The following is a 23,116-nucleotide window of genomic DNA, read 5'->3' as shown; positions in this document are numbered from 1 at the left end:
ATGCTTTGCCCCCATCCGAAAATCTTTGGAGAGCTTGGACATCAGAAAGGCTGCAAAGCTCTGCGGGCGAATCTAAGATAGTCAGGATTAAGGACCGTCAAGCTATTTCATCACCCAAATACTCTTTTTTTCTCAAGTCTCATCTTACATCACAGAATATCTTGCTGCAGGCTCAGTCCTGGCTCCCCAACACTCTGAGAAAAGTGGTGGCCAAACTGTGGCAGATCCTCATGTGTGTGGCTTGGAGATCCTCTGGGAGGAGAAGACAGAAAAACACCCTATCTAAACAGATAAACCAAGGATGAAATGACATCAGACTCTTTGTTCATGGACATGTCATGTAGGTTTTGGTATCATCTTCAGAAGCCTATCCCCTTTGATTTGATTTGGCCATTAAGAGAGTCTCTTTTCCCTCCACTTGCTCTAATAGTGATGGTAGAGGTTTGCACTGCTGCCAAATGGACTCATAATGTTTTTAGCTGCTGCTTCTCAACCTTTGCCTATTGGCAGCTCATCTGGGAATTCCAAATTTTCCCCCAGTACAACTGGCGTGCAGAGTGGAGAGTCTATGTCCCCTGAAAGTGCGCACTCAACCTGAGAGACTTGGGCGGGAACTGCCAGAGAGGAATGTGGAAGGCTTTGCCCACCCTTTGCCCACAGTGCGGCCAGGCTGCCTGGGTAGCTTCAGAAATTGTCAGTGTGGCTAAAATGAACCCCTTCTTCCAGATTCTCTTTCCCTACTGTTTCCAGTTAGGATGGGCCAGAGACATTCCTGTGAGAGAACAGAGAGCAGAAGCGACGGGCAGCCATCTGTGGCTCACACATATGGCTCATCTATAGGCTCACCTGCTGGGTGCAGCGGCCTGACCCGCAACTGCCCCACATTCCCCTGGCTCCCGGGTCAGGCATGTGTTTACCTCTGTGGCGTCCTGCAGGACAACTACATCATCAAGGGAGGCCGTGAAAACTGACGTGGGTTTCAGTCAGCCTTCACGGGGCCCGGCACATATGTGTGTGTGCGTGGAGCGGGGAGGGGGGGCGTCCCAGTTTGTCTTTGCTCTCCCTTTTTTACTTCCGTCATCACTTGCTGCCTGTCCTGTAGACTCCGAGCTCCAGCATCAGATGATCAGATGTGAAGATAACAGCTTTACTGTTTAATTAGCAACCACAACTGCACAATATCAAATTCCTGTAACACATGTATATATTCATGTGTATACTTATAATGGTATTCATTATAAATATATAAATGTGTGTATATATATATATATATGTGTGTGTGTGTATATATATATATATATGTACAAATACACAAATACATATAATGCTATATCCTAGCTGTTCTACTTCTCTGTTTGAACTCTGAGTGACCTTTGCAAAATTCGTATCTGATTACGTCATATTATTTAAAACCTTCAGTGGTTTCCCAGTGCTCTGAAGACCAAAGTCCCTGTCCAGCCACACACCTTCCCATGCCCCTCTGCCTGCTCTCTGCTCTGCCATCATGATCGTCTTTTAGTCCCATGTAGTTCCATGTTATTGCCCACAAGAAGGATTCTGCATTTGGTGTCCCCTCGGCCTGACTCCCTCTTTTCAGCCACCCTTACCCGGCTAACGTCAACTTGTCTTTCGTATCTAATCAAATTCTTCTGTAGTGAGCTCTTGTATCACTGTGTACCTCTCCTGAGAGTGTCATCACACGCACGATTGTCCATTTATTAGTCTAATGGTTTTGTTTGTGAATTTTCAATATTTTCAGATTTCTTTCTTCCATTGGGTTCTAAGCTCTGGGAGGGCAGGGAGAGCTATTTTTGCTTTCCATTGTGTTTTTCCTACACCCTACTTTGCTTGGCACACAATTAACTTTTCTTTTTGGCCCAGTAAATTGGAATAAATGAATAAATAAAAGATGCTGAACAGATGAAGAAGATGGAGGAGTTGCAGCAGGAAATAACCAAGAGGATGAGCTGTAAAGGAAGTCAAGTCTGGGAGCACTGCCAGGCCTGGGGCCCATCGGGGTCAGCCGCCGTGGGTAACTTGGTCCTGGCAGCATACAGTTAGGTGCTGTGTTTTTCTCCAACAAAAGATAAAGAGTTATTCACTCATGCAAGATGGATGTTTGTTGTGAACTAGACACATTTCCCTTTTCCGTGGCTAATTTTTGCCAATGATTTTTCGAAGTTATGATCGCTGATATTCTTCACTATTGAAACAATCACAAATACAGTGTTGAACTTTTTTTGTGTGTGTGAAGTCTGAGTTTCTTTAAAGTAAAAGTAGAATTTGGAAATGTATTCCTTCAGAATAAATTAGCGAGTGTCTGTGGAAGAAATAAACAATTAGAACATTCATGAATTATGGTTAAATTTCCACCTTTCCTTCCAATGGCAATTTATATAAGAAAAGCTTTCTGCTTTGATTTTAGTTGATTTATCCATGTGCTTGCATTTTTCAAGGCATGTTTGAATTTCACAATCTCTGCTTCCAGCCTTGGACAACATCCTCCTAAATGCTGGACACAATCCTGAGCATGAAGTCTGATTGGAAAGTTCTAGAAGATTATTGCATATCTGTGGCTCCAAAAGGAAGTAGCCTGCAACCCGTTAGGGTCAGGTCTCTACATCTCAGGCCTGGAATAAGAGCCAGGAAATCTGGTTTTAGTTCTTGATTCCAGCACTAACTAGCCACGAGAGCTTGGAGAGCTCACTGAACCAACTTCTCTGAAATTCCACTTTCTTGCCTGTATAATGAGTCAATTGGACCAGAATATCACAAAGGACCTTTAAACTCTGGTATATTATGATTCTAAGGTTTACACTTTTTACTGACAGGAATTACGGTAAACGGCTTTTATTAGACAAATACAATGACTTTTTGAAAGACTGGTGTAACAGCTAAATTTATGACATTACTACTGATCTTGAGCTTTTCTGGAACATTTTTTCTCTCAAAAGACTTTACCTCTGAACATTTCCCACATCAACATTTTAAATCTGAGTCTAACAACTTTTTTTCATTATGGTATCCCCAAACTTTTATATTACATAACAATTATGGTTTATAATTAAAATTTTTCATAACTGTCCTAATGTCCTCTTTCTTCTCCCCATTAAACATTTTAATCACATCCATAATTAGCACTTTTCCAGGCACTATAGCTGATGTGAAAGGCTTCACTTTCCACTAAGAACTATGGCTCTTTACACTCTTCTGTTTTATTTGGCATTTATCTATTTTAAGTATCCATTTATTTTTTAAAGGGTTTTTTTTTGCAGTTTTCCTACACTTTACTGTTCCTACCATCTGTTGTTGAGTCTTTAACTACACAAATCTGTTTATTCAGTGTGTTCTCTCCTTGGACCCTAACTTTAAATTCTAGTTTGACTGTTATTGTTAATTCGAGGTTGTACAATTGAATCAGAAGAATTTTTCAAAATCAATTCAATAGACTCATTTAACTAATGTGACTCCAAGATTTTTACTCACATGGGATAGACTTCAACTTTATTAATTTACATAAGGCATTCAAACTTAAATATAAGCTATTAAAACATTTTTATTGTGGGATTTCCCACCGAGTCTTAAATAACAGTTTGTGTCTAAATGACTAGAAAAAGAAAGAAAAGAAGAGAAAGAAAAAAACCAAACTAAACAGTCGTAATTATTGGTGGATCTGGGAAGTAACAAATTATATCACTCAGGATGTTACAGTTCATGATTATTAGTTTCCAAATATTCCCTGGACCTTTCTAAGTAGGCCCTGGGGATCTGATGATGGGACACAGGTGATACAGTCCCACTCTCAGATGTCAGAAGAGCCTTTATGAAGTTTCCCTGGTGTCATTAGGGAATATTTTGACAAATTAATTAAAGTGACTTTCCCCATCACACTTTCATCACCCAAAGTGTCCCGTCCTTCACCCCAGGGAGAAGTCAAAGAGATTTCACTTGCTGCCTCAGGAGTGGGTGACCCAGCAGAACCAGGGGACCACGTGTCAGTCCTTCACATTTGAGTCTCAAAAGCCCATTTATTCTTTGGGGGCCTCCCAGGCAAAGCAGTGGATGTGAAGAATGGTGGCAAAGGAGAGAAGAGAAGGAAGCTGAGGAGCCAGGTACCCCTGAGGGGCTTGGTACCTGGCCACACAGTTGGTAGAACAAAGATTTGGGCATCCGGGATATAGGTGATTTCCCTTCCACCTCCCAAGGGAAACACAGGGAGTCAGCAAGGTCCCAGATCTCTTTGCACCCCAGCTCCACAACCTGAATTCCCAGCTTACTGTAGGAGCAGAATAATGTGTCCAGCAGATTGACCCAAGATGCTCAGCAGAATTCCTCACAGCTAAGAGGAATAAATTAAATGTTTTATGAACTTCCAAGAAAAGCATCAGGGAAGCACAAACAATAACAAGAACAATGCTACTACTAATAATAGGAAACATTTACAAAATAGAGCTCTTACTATGGGAGCAGACACTATTTTAAATATTTTTACATATTAACTCATTTAATCCTCCCAACAATCCTATGAAGTAGGTACTATTATTATCAATAGCTATAATTTATAGATGAGAAAACCGAGGCACAGAGAGGTTAAGTGAAGTGGCCAGGGCACTTAGCCAGTAATGAGTAGAGTTGGGATTCGAACCCAGTGAGTCCAGTTCCAGAGTCATAAGTGAAGAGTCTTGGAGTCAGGGCAAAGAGGATGCAACAACGACACGTGTAGACGGGAGACTAGATAGAAACGAGACTGTGTAAGGGATGCCACCGTGGAGAGCTCCTGTCTGCTTTCTGTTGTGCTGGTTCTTTGCTTACTCATTTGGCTTATACACAAATGCTGCCTGGTGCTCTGAGGAAAACCTCCCAGATATTACTTACTATAAAAGTAGGTTACTATCAAATTGATTCTGCAAAAATTTTCATATAGGAGAAAGCGAGACGAAAAGATAAGGGATGCCATCCATGCCAGGACTAGAAATTAAAGGCAGGCAACTCCTACTGCCCAAGATGCCAGTGACCTTCCTTCGACCCTCTTCCAGCACATGCCTGTGACCCTGAGTAAGAAAACCCCAGAGACAACTCTCTTATGAAGGGCACTGCTTATCCAACAGCATGAATTTCCTGACATTTTTCTAAGCTCCCTGGCAAGAATGAGTTGTCTTTCAGAACATTCTAGAGGAGCTTCTTGATGGCAGAATGAAAGGTCAACTTGTGACAGAAGCGCTCTCCACCCACATGCATGATTAAAAGTATACCAGATTGAAAATAGATTTTGGCTGTGTTTACAAATTAAAGGGCAGTTTGGGAAACATGCTTCCTTCTCCACTTGTCCCATTGGAGTTCTATGTTCAGCATTATATTAAAAATCAAATCTAGATCTAAATCAGGAAAGAGGAGGTGGGGGAGGATCCACATGGCTGACTGGATGAGAATCTTTACCCAACCACCAACCAGCCCAAGGTCCCCAGCAGGACGAATCAGCCCCCTGACTCCCATCTTCACCTTCAGCAAAAGTGTCTCACATAGTTATGCTTCACTTCACTGCTATTAAATAAGAAAACATATATTAAGTACTGGTTAACCAGTAGTGAACTTCCAACAACATGCTTCGTTACCATGTGATTTAAGGAATGTATCCCAATTGCCTGAGATTTCCTTCTCAAGAATTCTTTCACACGAGACTCTGAAGAGAATTGGCTCCTGAGTACTGAAGCGCCCCCAAATGTGTACTCTGCCTGCTAACACAGCTGCAGTTCTTCAAAACGTTTTTTTTCTCATGTTATCCCGGAAGAATTTTGAAAAGCTCGGCACTCACTTACATAATTTTTAACATAACATCTGAACATTTAAAAAGATGTTGAAATGGCTTCAAGGATGTAATTTCAGGTGTAATGTATTTGACACCCAATCTTTAATTTAATTATATTTTTGACAAAACCTTGGAAATGTACATCATTCAGTTTATAGAAAAGGACTGCTATATAACCAACATGATTAGCAAGGTGCATTCTCAGGCAGACCAAGTTTAGGAAAATATGTGGAAGTTAGATTCCTTTAAAAGTACCCAAACAAGTCTACGGCCATGCCACCCTGAACACGCCTGATCCCGTCTGATCTCGGAAGCTAAGCAGGGTCAGGCCTGCTTAGTCCCTGGAAGGGAGACCACCTAGGAAGACTGGGTGCTGTAGGCGTAAAAATAATAAAATAAAATAAAACGACCCAAACCATGTGCCCCAGTTAAAGGACTCTTCCTTGTCTTGCCCTTAGCTGTAGATTTCTCACTGACCCCCGGGAGAGCTGAAAGGAAAGGATTCTAGGATACATTACACATCTGACACCTGAGACAAATCACTTTTAACACCCTCTTCCTCCTAACAACAACCAATAAATGAACTTTAATAAAATGAATACACTGCAAAAGGCAAGATTTAGGTAACCACTAAATTGTACCGCTCAGTAACAACGTGTCATTTTCCTGATTTCTTTTAACTTTTAAAACCAAAAAATGACAAAAAATTTTTATTTTTAAAGTTATTTCTGAAATGCAGTGCATATTTCATGCATGAACTGAAACTTATGTTTACCAAACAAAAACTATTACACCTTGCAATTTTCGCTTATGATTATAAAATTTAAATGGTAATTTAAACTCCAAGAAGTCACACAAAATGATAATTGAAATAACCTAAGTTCTGTTTCTACATCTTTACAGTCACTGTGCTATCAGTGTGTACTTTAACCTATGATTTGAAGAGTGCCACGGAGGTATGAGATGTGCCACAGAGGTGTGAGACGCGAACTGCTCCTAATTCTAGACTTTGAGGCACCTGCTCTCCAAATGAGTGCCTTTTGCTCAGTACCTGGGGAGTCCCTTTAACTGCTGGTTCTCTGAGTTAACTTCAGTGTAGAATATAAGGATCTTAAGGGTAGGCGATCAAAATGTGCTAATTTGAAGCTTGTGTATATGTTATTATAACTTAATAGTAACCGTAGCATTTAAGAACTCTTAGACCAACAAAATAATGTGGGGGAAGGGGAGAGGTATTTTAACACCAACACTATTTAGAATTGCATGGTGGTAACATAAAGCAGACTGACTTTTATTCAGTTTTATTACTTTAAGATTCTCTACAGACTTGGCCCTTCCGCCCCCACCTCCCTTAATGCCTGCATTTGGAGTGAATGGCTCCCACTGCTCCGCCCTTGGCTCTCTGAGGATAAATGATCTTCCTTGGGAAGGAGTAAAACAGAAGAAATTTGGCAAGAGAACTTGGTAAGGAAGAAAAAGTCTGCTTTTTTCCTTCACAATTTTGCTTAGGGCTCCACATGACCCATCAAGGGAGGGTGTCAGTTCCATGCAGCAATATCGCCTGTTTAAGGCTGTTAATAAGCAGGATAGGTGATAATTGGGTAATAACTAGGGAGCAGTCAGATGGATCATGTTGCAGGTTTGTTTACAGAAGCTTGACAGTGTGGGGAAACACATAACGCCCAAAGTAAGACAGCCTGTTTGAAAATACGTAAGCTTGAATAGTTTTCCATGGCCTCCTGTCTGCTAAAAGCCCAAAGTTACATTTATGAGGCAGAGTATAATCTCAAAGCGCAGTAAAGTCAAATTCGTCTTCTAAAAGTAAATGTATTCATTTAGCTCCATCTCATAATATACTTTTATTTTATAGTCCTTAAAAACATTTCTCTCTCTCTGTCTCTAGCTCTTTGTCTGTCTCCCCTGTCCACACACATCAGTACACACTTGTGTATGTATATATATTTTTTACATGATTGTAATTATAGTGTACACATATATACAGTTGTAAACTCCTGAAAAAATTTTCATTGTGAAATACATATATATGTGTGTATATGTATATATTTATATATATAAATATATAAAAGGAATGTCCATTGATGTATGTATAGATAAAAAATATGCAACATATGTATACAATGGAATATTGTTCAGTCATAAAAAAGAAGGAAATCACACCATTTGCAGCAATGCTGATGGAACTTGAGGGCATTATGCTAAGTGAAATAAGTCAGAGACAAATACCAGACAGAGAGAGACAAATTCCACAATTTAAAAAACAACAACAAATAAACAAAAAAATGAAACTCATAGGTATAGAGAACAGATTGGTGGTTGGCAGTGGTGGAAGTAGGTGGTGGAAAATTGGGTGAAGGTGGTCAAAAGGTATAAACTTCCAGTTATAAAATAAATTGTCATGGGATGTAATACACAGCATGGTGACCATAGTTTAATAATACTGTGCTGTATATTTGAAAATTGCTTGATCTTATGGGTTCTCATCGCAAGCAAAAATATTGTAACAGTGATGATGTTAACTAGACTTATTGTGGTGATCATTTCACAATATACACAGATATATTGTATATCTGAAATAAATGTTATGTCAATTACATCTCAATAAAATACATACATGAAAGGTATGAAGCATAGGTACATTTAAAGTATAGATAACAACATGCAATTCTAAACAATGCTGGTGTTAAATCTATAATGATAATGAGATGGCCACGTATAGGCCCACTAGCCAGTAAAAGTGATACTGGTGCCTTTATTCTCCCACGTGCCCCACTCCCCAGCATTTGTTCTTTACAAGAGCTAGTCCCTCTGTTGAGGTTCTTCCTTTACCCAACAAGAGCTATGATCGTTTTTTATTTCATTGTTTGTAGATTTCGTTTTCTACTATTTTGTTTCGGATTTTTTTCATCTATGTTCATGAAAGAAACGGGGCTGCAGTTTCTCTATGTCACACTGGCACTGTCTAGTCTGGATATTAAGGTTGAACTAATCTCAGAATGAGTTGGAGAATGATCTGTCTTTTTTCTATTGTTTCTGAAAGTTTGTATAAGATTGAATTCGTTTCTCAAATGTTTACAAAACCTATGTACAAAAACCTGATATTTTATTTGTAAGATTATTTTAAAACGTTAATTAAAAGGTTATACGTTCAATACTCTATTTCTTTGAGAATGTTAGATTAAATATATGAAATTACAGATATTGCCCAGTTTTGACCTACAAAAATGGCAGTTTCACGTGGTCTGACCTAACAGTTATTCCACACTTGTATAATTCCGATATCCACTCTCTCTATGGGTTGGATTCTGCTGTTTGTGCTTTTTGTTGACTTTCACTCATGTAGGTTTGTATTCTTACATTTCTAGTGATTTTTTTTTTCTGGGAAAATCTGAGGTCCATATTTAAAGTATGTTCCTCCAGAGACGAGATGGGATTGCTTCTGCCAGGTACCTGGGGGCAGTGCTGAAATGGAGAAACTTTTTATTTTTTCTTCACTCTTTTGGACTAAATGGGTTTTGGTGAGAGACATACCAGCAAGGGGAGACGTAAGATTTGGGATTAGGAATTATCTAAGGAGACATTTTTTCCTCTTTTCATTTGCTCCAACAATAACTAAGACTAAAATAAGTACCCCAACATCTCCCTTTCTGAGGCCCTTTTCCCTCTGCTTCACCTGGTGACAGCACTGCCCCTCAGGAGTCTCTGAAGTGACTGTTTCCCTCTCAGCTTTGTTTCTTGACACCTAAGTGCACGAGCTCTTAAAATCCAGGCTCTGGACTACCCAGGGTTGACAGATGCCCTCTGAGTAAAGACTGACCCGATACTAGTTTACTTTTCTGGATTCTCACTTTCCAGTTTATGGCCTCTAAAGACTTCCTTTCCTTTCTCAGCAGGTCAGTGTTCTGCACCAAGGGGTGCCCTTCTGACACCAGGTTGGCTGTATGACCAGAAACAGAAGTCCCAGGTTCCTTTTGTCACTAAATATTATATCCAGTGTATTGAATGATATGTGCTCGATAAGGCACAAACATGAAATGGTTTTTTTCTTCCTAATCACTGCCGTCAAATACGTGAAGCCAAATCTCCTTTGCCCTTGTTTAATGGCATCTTGGGCAGACATTTTAGCTTTCTAGTTACTTACAATTAGTTCTATTTAAAATTTAACTTAACTCTTATTTCTTATCCTTCTACCAGCCCCATCCAGAGGGTCTTGAGGTGGAATGAGGTGAGCTCTGCTTCATTTCTCCTTTCTCTACCTCTTCTTCAGTCTCCAGGGAGATCCTTTCTTGAGCCTCCAGAGGTCCTAGGCATCCTGGAGGTCTCAGTGTTCCACATCTTTCTCCTTGGGCATCATACCATAACACTGTGGTCCCTGTTTGCCAATTGGTGTGGGCTGCTCCATCCAATCTCTTAGTTTTGCGAGGCCAACATCATTTTTGGTTTACATACATGCACAAACTCAAAAAGGTACCTACCAAGCTCTCCATAAACTTTTCCATATTTCCCTTTCTGGTGGCAGAAGTAGGGAAGGTCTATGGGTTCAAGAGCTCAGCAAGAATCTGGTTAGGGAGAGGATTCAATGTGGCCCTCCTGTGGCACCCCTAGTCATCACTAGCGCTTTTTGGGGATCCTCACTTGGTTTAGAGGGAGGAAATACTTGGATTTGGGAAGTGTTGTTTAGGAAAATTTGTGAACAGTGACTCTGGAGAATGACCTCTTTGGATGTCCCAACCTGTTCTTTACCCCAGCAGTTTGCTTATATATCAGGATAAAGATGGGAGTGTTTTAGATAATATTGATAGTCAATGAATGTTAGCTATGATGGATTCAACAAATGTTGCTGTCATCATTAATTCTCAGAAAAATAATACTCTAGGGGCATATTACCTGAAGAATATATAGGGTAGAACTCTGCAGAAGATCTTGTTCTTGGATCTAGAAAATGATGTCTTAGAACCCCAAACCAGATTAAGTGTTATAATCCAAGTTTTATATAAAAATGACTTCAAATTTTCGCTAGTTGCAACTGAGGGTAGAATTAGGCTATATTTGTGCAGAACATGCCTTATTAAAGCCAGTATGTTCAAGGGGAAAAAAAGCTTTCATAGATAACACAATGACAACTTCTAAATTTGGCTTAAAATTTTTTATATGTAAAACATGCCATAATTATTTTAAAATGCCAGTAAAAATGTTTTGTGTTTCCATAAATTAAAGATTTATCTGCTACCATTGTACTCAGAACAAAATCACTGAACAAGGAGCTAAGCTGAAAATTAATGGTTTCCATGTTCACAATCTTTGTATAGACTTCCTACCAGCAACATGATTTTGCCTGTCTTCCTATCAGCCACACATCCAGTCACTTGAGTGTATAGAAGACTCAATGAAATCAATAGTTATCATTACTAACATACCACCCCTTGTTAGTCACCTGATTCTTTAAAAAGACTCAGTGACCCTGGGTCAGGTACAATAAATCTGGACTTCATTCTCTTAAATTTCATCTCACTCTGAAATAGACTTTTCAATAGAAGTGTTTCTATAAAATTCTAGAGCACGAATTAGAGGGTTGTGTGATACATTTTCACTTTTAATAAATGAGCTGTTTTTTCCTTCCTTTATTCCACTTAGCATTCTTCTTGAAGGGGAAAAAAAAGTCAAGAAAAAAATGTGAAAAAGATGAATGAATGTGACATTTAGAGTAAGATTTTAATGGCACAAAGGCCAAGAATATGAGAGTTACGCCTTTCGCTTTCATAATATAACTTGACAGGATTTCAGGATGTTGTTATTAAAATGAACCTCATCAGAAGAAAGTAGAAATGCATACATTTAAATAAAATGTGTTATAGTAGATTATATTTGTTAAGGCAAACACAGCATAGTCAATATTTAATCAAGCATTGTCTTTTTCAGACTTGGTCCCTCAGAGGCCGTATCCTTATTTTGATCAGTAGTGGCTGTGCTGCAAATGTTTGGAAACCTTTGCTGAAATAAACTGACAAACCAGTTTATAAAGACAAGAAAATCAGGTTCATTATTCAGAGTCATACCTTATTTAAACCAAAATTGACAGTTAGTAATGGCAACTGTCATTTCCTAGACCTTATTCACTAACCTGACTTCAAATTATTTTTTATGAAAAATAAACAAAACTTTAAAAAGTTATGAAACATTACACATAAATATGTACTGTTTAATATATTTTTAAAAATTCATGTTACCGTAATGAAACTTAAAAATATTTTCCTGACACTCCTCCAGGAGTTCCTTAAATGTATTATATCAATCACTATATACCCTGTCCTTTAGAGGTAAATGGTAGTCACTTCCATATTTTCCTGTCACGTGTACCACCTATTATATATTCTTTGATACTACCATTCCATAGTTGGTTTTTTGAATTTTATATAAATAAAATCACATACTATATATCCTTCTGCAATATCTCTTCCTTCTTTTTTGCTCAATATCTTGTTTATGAGCTACACCTAAGGCACGAGTAGGCAAACTATGGTTTGCTACCTATTTTGTGAATAATTTCATAGAAACACAACCATGCCTGCTCATTTACATATTATCTGTGGTGGCTTTTGCATTACAAGGGTAGAGTTGAATAATTGCAACAGAGAAGGTATGGCTCACATAGCCTATGTATTGCATTTTAGATCAACAGTTATTTGCTCTCAGCTTATTGTTGTTCAGCTTTTACCGTTCCTTAAGAAAATCTAGCTGTCAGACTAATTGTTGCTTTTTTGAAGCTACATCTGTTTTTTTTTTCTCTCGCTGTCTTTACAATTTTTATCTTTGTCTTCGGTGTTCTGTAATTTTTCTATGATGTATCTACATGTAGATTTATTTTTCTTTAATGCTTGAGGATTGTTTGGCTTCCTGACTTTGTGGGCTGGTGTCTTTTATTAGTTTTGAATAGATTCTCAGTTAAAATCTCTTCAAATATTGCTTCTGCCTCATTCCCTCTCTCTTCTACATATGAGGCTCCATTAAACGTTAGTTTAACCTTCTCATATATTGTTTCCCCACCGCCCACCTTCTTCTCAATTGTTTATACTGTTCATTCTCTGTTTTTATTCTGGATTTTTTGGTATGATCTTTCAGTACAACTCTTTTTTTAGCCACATTTAATATGCTATTAAACCCATGCACTGAATTCTTAGTGTTGGTTAATAATTTTATCTAGTTCTAGAATTTCCATTAAAAATATTCTATGGGTTTTTTTTAACGGTTTGCAGTTTTTATTAAAATTTTCTTTTTTGCTCTCTATCTCTTTAACAGTCATGACAATTATTTTAAAATTAGTGTCTGATAATTTTGATATCTGTGCTCCTTTGAGTTTGTTTCTATCATCTGTTATTTCTGCTAGTCGTCATTCATGTTAACTTGTCTCCTTATGTGCCTGGTTATCTGTGATTAGGTACTGACCTTATATTTGGAAAGTCGTTGGTAGAAATAATTTGAGGACTACAGTAAAGTTATTTGTTTCTTCCAAGTGCCCAGGGCACCAACAATCTGGGATCACTTTTCACCAATGTCAACAATTTATAATTTCTTGCCTATTCTAATTACTGGAAGCTGGCCTTCAGGCTGTGTGAAGGTTGTATGTTTTCACCGCATTTAAGCCTTCCAGAGTCTCAAAGAAAGCTGAATTTATCAAGGTCCCCACCTACAGTGGTCTTCATACTCTGAATTAAGTTATCCCATGATGTAATAAAAGCACCCTCAGCTTTGGAGTTGCCTCTTTTGATCGTCAAATGTCCCTGGGGCAAAAACAATCTCCAAAGCCAGGATTATATCTGTAGATTTTCATTTTATCATACATGTTGGCCCAGTAATTCTTCACTTTCTTGTTAAGACTCTCCAGTGACATCAAGTTGATTTCCACCCCCCAGCTTTTGTAGTTGTTCTCAGCCAGCTGGTTGGTCTGAGTAGGCTAGTCCTCTGTTCCCCAAAGCAGAAATCTCCAAATCAATTTTAATAGCACATATATATGTATGTGCATGCAAATGTATACATACATGGATTTATGGCTTTGCTTCTATTGCAGATACTTAAACAAATTCTAAAAGCTTTAAAAGGTCTTATCAGAAAGAAATTCTGGAAATAATCAAAGCGAAAAATATGCCACTTCTCAAAGTGACTATTTGAAGGAAGTAATATTCTGGCATGCTAATTGAAAATAAATTATGTTCATATACTACTAATTAATTTAATTCATCACGAATGTAAGAGTAATAAGATTACTTAGGATATCTGAAATGTGTATTAAACTACATTGAGACCTTGACAAATAAGATTTGTGTTATAGCATTATTACACAACTTTAGCTGACTACTCATTGAGCAATTATACCACATAGGTACATGTCAGTGCAATTTGCTTTCAGAATTAATGTTATAATTTATATTTTCCCCTAAAACTTTGGAAGAAAACTATTTATAAACTTGTACCTGTTTCTTTTTTCAATTAATAACACCTCAATTTTCTAAGACATCACGTATCCTGCCATTTTCTTCATGCTACCCTGTGTTCAGTGTAATTTTAACACTCTATTAGTTCTCTATGGCTGTTGGAACAAATCACCACAAACTTTGTGGCTTAAAACAACAGAAATTTATTCAATCACAGACTGGAGGTCAAAAGTCTAGGCCCAAATCAAGATGTCTGCAGGGCCACACTCTCTCTAGAAGCCCTGGGGGAGTATCTGTTGGCTGCTGACACTCCTTAGCTTGTGGTCACATCACTCTAATCTCTGCCTCTGTGGTCACATGGCCTTCTCCTCTTTTGTCTGTGTCAAATCTTTAACTTTCTTTTATAAGGATACATATGATTGTAAGAATCCAGGATAATCTCTCCATCTTAAAATCCTTAATCACATTGCAAAGACCCTTTATCAAAGTAAGATAAACTTTTCAAATTTCAAGAGTTAGGACCTGATATTTTGAGGGACCACCATTCAGCATACTGTAGGCACCCAACAAATTATCTCTTTCTTGAGTTTTTTTTGTTTTTTTTTAGATCCTTTTCCTCTCAATGTTACAGAAGCAGAGGAGAGTAACAAAGACAAAGAATGTTGACTAATTTGGGGTAACTCTCAGGTTTCTTAATCTAGTTCTCTTGTTTTCTCAATTGAGAGTATCACAATTTAAGAGGAAACTGATAGCCTGGATTAAGTCAGGGGTAGATTCAGTTAGAACATCTAGAGGACTAAATAGAAAGCACTAACTTCACAGGCCTTCCTATATATCCTGTGAAGAACCAGAGAAGATCAGAGCCAGAAGGGATTACAAATACTGTTTAATTCAAACCTATTAATTAACAAATGAAGAAACTGAGGCCAAGAGAGACTGGTGACCAACTCCAAGGTCACACATTTACCAGCTCAAGTCACACTAACAGAGTGTAGCCCTAAACTCCTTCACCCAAACTGCATTGCCAAGAAGCCATAAGGAAAATACTTTTAAATGTTTCTATCAATGTAAAACCATTAAAAATAAGTATGTAGACTATGAAAGATAAAAATGTACACATGGAAGAATACGCATGCATATATATACCTAGCATATAATCTGATTATTATTCGTATAATAAAAATTCATAAGAAAGAGGTGGGTATATTTTTAATCAAATTAATTCCTCTATTCTTTAACTGTGAGAAAGAGGCTGAATTGGGACTAATGGGTTGAAACTATAAGGAGGTGGGTAAGTTTCAATTTATTAAAAGGAAGAAGTTTCTACAGGTAAAAGCTGTCCAAAAGTGGAATAAGAGAAGATGACATCCAACATTAGAAGTTATTAAAACAGAGGCTGCAGAACACTTTGCGGCAATATAGTGGTTGTACTGATTCCTAAATTCAGACAAGCTGTGTTAGATAATGTCAGCAGATGCTGAAAATAGGGGGTTCTGAGCTCAGGCCCATGGGGATGTCCCAAGATCTGTATTTTTAACAAACTACTCAAGTGATTCTCATGTTCAGAGGGCATGCATCAGACAACTGTAAGGAACTGTTCCAATTCAAGAGTCTATATTTTTTTACATGAGGTAATGGAAACAGCATTGCAATAGTAGTAAGGAATCCAGATTCTATTTTGGTTCTGTCCTTAACAAACTGCATGAGTTTTGAACACATTACATCATGTCTCTGGGACTCAATTTTCCTGTCTGCAAGAGTAAGTGAGACTAGGTGTATCTTATGGCTCTTACATGTTAGAAATTTGTGTTTCTGAGGGTGGCCTGGAGGAAACTAATTTTCAAAGTCCCTGGAAAATTCTTCATGACATTCAGGTGATGGAGAATTATCCTTGAATAACTGTCTATGACAGATGGGCAAGGCCATGCTACCTGGCTGGTTTCCTGGAGTTGGCAGGCAATTGGCCCAGGATACGTCTATCACATGTAGGACAGGTGGTGAGTGGCTAGGGCTGGCAGGCTGGAAGTTGCAGACTCAGAAACCTCACCATCTTGGCTCCAACTACCATCTTTGTTACTTACTATTCAAAAAGAAGGCCTATCCACTGAAATCAGTGACACAAGAGGTGGTGGGTATTTCTTGACCTTCTACCTTACAAATTAAATGTATCTGGTGAATTCCTGCAGGACCCATATAGCGCCTGGACAAAAAGCACTTATTTGGATTATTTTTGCTGAAAATAAAACCTTTTCCCATCACATTCTCTTCTTTGCCTTCTGGCATTTAAATATCTGAGCTAATGTTATTGGTCAGATTTTTATCAATAATGAATATTTAATTAAAAGAAATGTAATAAACTTAAATAAATTTAATAAAAAATGAAGATAGCCTTTATTGGTCCAAATAGGAGCTTGTTGTTCACCATTTCTTGTGTCACTGATTCTGACTGATAGGCACCAACACATTAGGAAGCCCATAAACAAAAGCATCACAACGCCTGCTTCGAAGGGACCTATCTGAAAGAAAAAAGCATCCACACTGATCTTTTTGGGTCATTGGGTGCCAGAGGTCTCTTGATGTCACCTGTGAATTCTAGAAAACTTTCTTTATTTCAATTATTTGTTCTTCTTACAACTCTATCTTCCTCTCACCCCTACTCTCATTCCTCACAAATTCTTTTTTTCAAAGTCCATATTCCCCAGGTCTATATTTTTTCCCTTTATCTCAATGTTGATTTTTTTTTTCGTTTGGTGAATATATTCTTGTTCAGAGAACTTTTCCTTATATTCTAAAGCCTTCAGTTGGAGTTTCTCACCCAGACTCCTTCATTTGATTCATTACAATATACATGTCTGCATATTTCTTTGTATTAGTGTACTTATTTGGCATAAGTCGCCAATGCTTCTGCTTCTTCTTTTTTGCCTTCATCTTTTGTTTTGTTTTTTACTTTTGGGACAATTTGTATAAATTGGTGACATTTTCAACTCAGCATGATAGCTGGACAGTACAGAGATGGGCTTTCTAGTAGGGCTACTTCCTGTAGATTAATGTTATTCTCATTTTTCTAATGGAATGTTTAATAGGTCTCTAAAACATATCTAAAATGGATCTTTTGATTTCTTATACTTCAGAACCAACCAACCAACCAACAAACCAACCAACAAATCTCCTGCTCCATTCACAGTCTTCCTCATTGAAGTTGATGGCAATTTCATTCTTCCAGTTGCTCAAGCCCAAAAGTGTGGAGTCATCATCGACTCCTTTCTTTTTTTTCATATTCTACATATGATCTATCCCCAAATACTATTCTGCCTTTGAACTTGAATTGGAGTCTGACCACTTCACATATCATCAGTGCTGAGCACCTAGTCTGAATCAACATTTTTATAACAACTTCCTATCTGGTGCTTAACCTGCCAACTCCTCAGAGTATGCAGAATGTGATAGAGTGATCTTGTTGAAACACAAGTCAGGGTATGTCACCCCATGCTCAAAGTCTTCCAGTGGCCTTATAATGGCCAAGAGGCTACATGATCTAGCTCACCATTATCACTCTGACTTCATCTCTATTATCCATTCTTTCCTTCATTTTATTCCAGTGCCCTCCTCTTAGTTCCTCAACAACACATCAGAAACATGCCTGCTTTGGAGATTTAGCATTTGCTTCTGGAATACTCTTTCTCTCAATATCCACATGATTAAATCGCTCATCTCCTTTCTATCTTTACTCAAATGACCTTGGCAAGTTTTTGCTTGGCTACCTGTTTTAAAATTGCAACACTTCTATCCCCTCTTCATACTTTATTTTGTTCCCTTGGCCTTTATCGCAAGCTAAAATTATGCGAATTTTCTTATTTATTTTGTTGTCTCTTCTATTAGAATCTAAATTCCACAGGAGCAGAAATTTCAATCTGTTTTATTTACTTCTGAATCCCCAGTGCCCAGCAATGCTTAAAAAATAGTAAACACCAATAAATATTTGTTGAATGAATGACTAAGCATGTTAAAAATAGAAACAGATGGAACTTCTAGGAGTAAAAATAAAAGAATGAAATCAAACACCTAAAACCTAGATTAAAGAGAAAATTAGTTTTTAGAAACAGTACAATATCAACAAAAGAGATACATGCCATGGCTCATCTTATGAAACTGGCATAAATTTGATAGTCAAACCAGCAAGGAAAGTAAGTAAGAAAAATTACAGACCAATCTTGCTCATGAAAATAGATACGAAAATCCTAAATAACATTTTATCAAAGCAAAATCCAGAAATGTCCAAAAAACATCATAGCCAATATTATGGTATAATTACATTTATATAAATTTCAAAATGAGTGAACACTAACAATATACTAACAATATGAGTATCTTTCATTATCCGAGTCTACTTGGTACTTGAGTTCAAAGAGTGACAATCTGAATAATCAGTTGGGATATTTATGAGAACCTCAACTGAATATATGTTTTTAAGGTAATGTGAGGTAATATTGATTCCCTTCCTCTGCCTTTGGTGTGTGGGCCTATGAATTTTGATCTATGTGTAGATTTATATTACTACCACCACCACAAACAGGACACAGAACAGTTCTACCACCTAAAATTTCCTCATACTATTCCTTTGTAGTCACACTCTCCCCTAACTCCCAATTTCTGGCAACCACTGATCCATTCGCCATCACTGTAGTTTTGTTTGTTTGTTTTCTAGACTGTCATATAAATGGAATCATATGGTGTGTAACCTTTTGAGACTGGCTTCCCTCATTCAGAAAAATTACTTTGAAACTCATCCCCAAGTTGGTGCATGTATCAATAGTTCACTCCTTTTTATTGCTGAATGTGGATGTAGCACTATTTGTTTGTTTATTCACCCATCGAAGGACATTTGGGTTGTTTCCAGTCTTTGGAGATGATGACTAAAGTTGCTATAAATACAAGTTTTTGTCTGAACACAAGTTTTCATGTCTCTTGGGATTGGTGGGTCATATGGTAAGAATATATTTAAATTTATAAGAAACTTCCATGGTAGCTGCATCATTTTACCTTCCTACCAGTAATGTGTGAGAGTTCCAGTTACCCCATAGCCTCATCACCACTTTGTACTGTCAGTATTTCTATAGGTTTGTAGTACAAACTGACTCCTTTTTGGATTCTCAAATTTGGAAGGCAATTAGCCACATTTTGACAATAGAAGAACCATTGAAAATTTTATCTTATTTTATTTGGTTATTTATTTGGATAGTAAGGGATACATGCCTATGTGGTAAACAAATTGATTAGTATAAGAGTAGATAGTGGTTACCTCTGGTGGAAAGGGAGGTAGATGCTATCCAGTAGGTCAGCTACTGGCTCTGAGGTAGTGATGATATATTGATGATGCGTTGTTTATGAAGCAGCATGGTGGGTACATGTGCCCTGTTTTATTATTATTATTGAAACTATATCCATGTGTTTGATGCATTTCACAATTAATTTTTAAAGAAATGTGTGAGCATACAAAATATACAAAACCTCCCAAAGTAATGCAGAAAAGCATTTTAAAACCAATTCTTTCAGGAGTTAAAGTACAGCGAGTTAAAAAATTTAAAAGCATTTTGTAGAAATTGAACATAAGACTTTCTTAAAGCTTGTTTAAAACCAAAATAATTTCTTTAATATGTCTGTACGTGTGTACATCCTGTGAGCCAAACTGCTGATGGGCCAGTCAGTTTATTAATGAGCTTGTTATTTCCCAGAAGCCTCAACCTATACACAGAGGGCTGGTCCTGATAAGACCATCCTTAATGATCAGCAAAGACTAGCTTCTTCCTAGAAGGACCAGAACTCAACTTTAAGAAGTATGTTAAAGAACTAAACTTAAAGAATCATCTTTACTCTTCGCAAATTCCTAGACATCTCCCAAGTCACAATCAAGACTGCACAACTATTCAGCAACCTTTCCCTGTTGCCACCAAAACCTTGTAAGGAGAACACTTACCTGTGACAACACTGGGGATTTTGGAGAGGAAGCTCTTGACCGTTCTAATGGGCACACCCCCTGTCTTGTCGTCTTGCATCTTTGTAATGATGTCTTCAATCTGAAAGAGGTTAGAGAAAAGAAGCGTTATTGTCTCCCACAAAGTAATAGTAAATGGCACCTTTATAAACAGCCAAAATTGTGGGAACATGGATGTCCACAGTAGATATCAAGAAAAGTCTCCACCTGGTCAGTCAATAAACATGTGGATTACATGCTGGGGATGGGGAGGTTAGGGGGTTATATACAAATGCATAAAGCATGGTCTGTAAGGAACAGTCTCCCGTTCAACAAGGTAAGGAGGGAGAAATATATTAGGATTTTTGATGGGAGCCAACATGTAATTCAATATGTATATGGTGAAATTTCTCCTCTTTTCCAAATTGGGTTTTTATATAGGTTGAATGTATAAAATTTCCATATTCAACTTAAAAAATAGCGATTTTTTTATAGTTTAATCTAGTATATTAACCTACTGCTATTATGAAGTATAGGCAGGGCTGCCTTTGGAACCAGAGGAAAATCCAGCCAGAGTCACATAGGAGAAAAAATACTATAAATCAAGACATAGAAAGCTCTGATCTGGGGAAGCTAAGAGGACAAGTCTCTGTTGTGAGTGGTGGTATAAAGGTGGTCACCTTGAGCCAGGGCTAAGATGGAGTAAGGACAGAATCCTCTCCTTTGGCCTAAGGAAGATCATACTATCAGGAGAAAGATTATGGTGGGCTGTGACCTAGAGCCAGGTGAAATCTTATTGATGAAACAAGGTACTATGTACTTATAGAGAAAACGGAACAGAAAGGAGGCACCAAGGATGTAGGTGCCTAAGTTGGGAAACCTATTTGTGGCTAAGAATTTACAAGCCAGAGGTAATTTCCTGGGCAGAAATCTTCAGAATAGGATACGGAAGAATTTGTAACAAGGACATAGGCCTTTTTGTTTGGGAAGTGGGTGGGGTGGGGGCGGGGTGGGGGAAACTGAAAAAGGGGAGAAGATAACGTTTAGTTTTCTCAGGCATTTTGTTCCCCTAAGCGATAGGAATCTTTGAAACACCAGAATGGGTTCTCTGAGTGCTTCCATAATAAATTTGAATTATTTTCATTCTAAAAATTTAAAACTGTAGCTCACCTAATCTAATATACTAGTAATATAATTTGAGGGTAAGTGAGTTTCTCAAAGTTATATGACTAACAACTTGTTTGAAAGAAATTGGTAACTTGCTAGAGATGAAGTTAAGATATGGCATAACTTCATAATAATAATAAGTAATTAAGTTACAATAGGTAATATATTAAGAATTTATTATGTGTTAAGTACTATGCTAAGTATTGTATATATATATATATATATATTATCCTATGTAATCCCCATTATTATTTTAGAAGTTAGATTCCACTATTGTTATCCTTATTTTCAGATAAAGAAACTAAGATTTAGTGAGGTGTATCAATGAGGGTAGACTAGGTTAAGTTGTGGTAACAAATAACCCTCAAAATCACTATGGCTTAATAAAACCAAGTTTATTTCTCTCTTATGCTACAAGTCAATCCCAGGTCACCAGGGGGACTCTGCCCAAGATAGTTACTCTGAGACCCAGGCTGATGAAGCAGCTGCCATCTTGAATATTGCTGATTGTTGTGCTAGAGGGGCAAGAGAAAATTTTGGAGAATCTTGCACTGGTAATTAAATGTTATAGCCCAGAAGTTATATAGAACACAGTTGCTCAAAATTCTTTGACCGGAACTAGTTACATGGCACCACCCAACCACAAAGGGGTCCAGTCTTCTGGGTGCCAGGAGGTGAGGGGAACTGATCATGTGTGAGTAGCATCAATGACCATAACAGAGATTAAACCACCTGCCCACGGTCACACAGCTATGCAATTGTGGATACGAGTTTTTACCCAGCTGTAGACCCTTGAGCTCAGGCTACTAATCCCTGGGCAGCTCTGCCACCTAATAAGATTCCCAGAAAACCAGCCAAGTAGTGAGACTATCCTCCCCTAGATGTTTCTGGGTTTCCTTGAGAAGTACTAATAGTGAGAAAGAATCTTAAGCTCCTGACCCCTTAGGCAGTGGATGAATATATTATGCTAGAAAAAGGGGTCATTCTCTGAAGATCTTCATTCCGTTACAGGACGGAAAGGAAGGATTTTCATCTACATTCATGCTAATAGTCTTAGCTAATGCTCTGCCTCTGTCCTCTAAACTCAACCCAATGATTCAGAGTAGTTTCAATATTACCGATAGTCAAGGAGAGTTATTCCTAGAAAAATGGACATATTTTCGAAGTAATCTATGCTTTTGATCTAGTGTGCTATTTGAAACCAGACATATAAGTTACATTGCTGCTTTTTGTGAAATGGCCTGAAAATCGTGGGGAATTGGAGGGAAGCCAGTATTTCAATTTAGTTAGACCCCTGACCTCATTAGATGGTAATAATTTTCTCTGATGTGAGCTGGATTTCAAGATTGTCTGTGCAGAGGAAGTCTCCATTATTCTCTTCTCCTCTGCTCTGTTTAGTTGCTTCATCATACCATTGAATCTTTATTATTATTATCATTACTATTATTATTATTATATACATTTTTGGGTGTATAACATTATAATTCAACATCTGTGTAAACTACATAATGATCACACAAGACCTATCTTCTCATGTTGGCCCACAATGTACCAAAATGTATATCACTGATCAGCTGGATCAAAAGGACAATCCCCTTATCTGACCGAAAGGGGTTATGTTTCAGCAATAGTTTACAATATCACAGGTGTGGAAGAATGTTTCATTGGTCTCCAAACTTTGACTCCTCCACAGTATTAAAATATGCCCAAATTTAGGCCCTGGGC

General features: G+C 37.7%; 1 protein-coding gene and 1 pseudogene across 3 annotated transcripts in view; one reads left to right on the top strand and one right to left on the bottom strand.

The window, feature by feature from the left end:
* The window catches only part of RGS6 (regulator of G protein signaling 6), a 442,000-nt gene that overhangs the window by 119,504 nt on the left and 299,380 nt on the right, over nucleotides 1-23,116 (bottom strand). For all 3 annotated transcript variants that reach the window (XM_039883699.1, XM_039883696.1, XM_039883698.1), the window contains exon 3: nucleotides 20,228-20,327. In XM_039883699.1, the coding sequence (XP_039739633.1) occupies nucleotides 20,228-20,327 (100 nt within the window). The remainder of the gene's footprint in view (nucleotides 1-20,227; nucleotides 20,328-23,116) is intronic.
* Nucleotides 6,070-6,188, top strand: LOC120619831 (uncharacterized; annotated as a pseudogene).

Source organism: Pteropus medius, unplaced genomic scaffold (genome assembly GCF_902729225.1).
Source record: "Pteropus medius unplaced genomic scaffold, Ma_sr-lr_union100, whole genome shotgun sequence".
Classification (NCBI taxonomy): domain Eukaryota; kingdom Metazoa; phylum Chordata; class Mammalia; order Chiroptera; family Pteropodidae; genus Pteropus; species Pteropus medius.
This window is presented reverse-complemented; position numbering and strand designations above follow the sequence as displayed.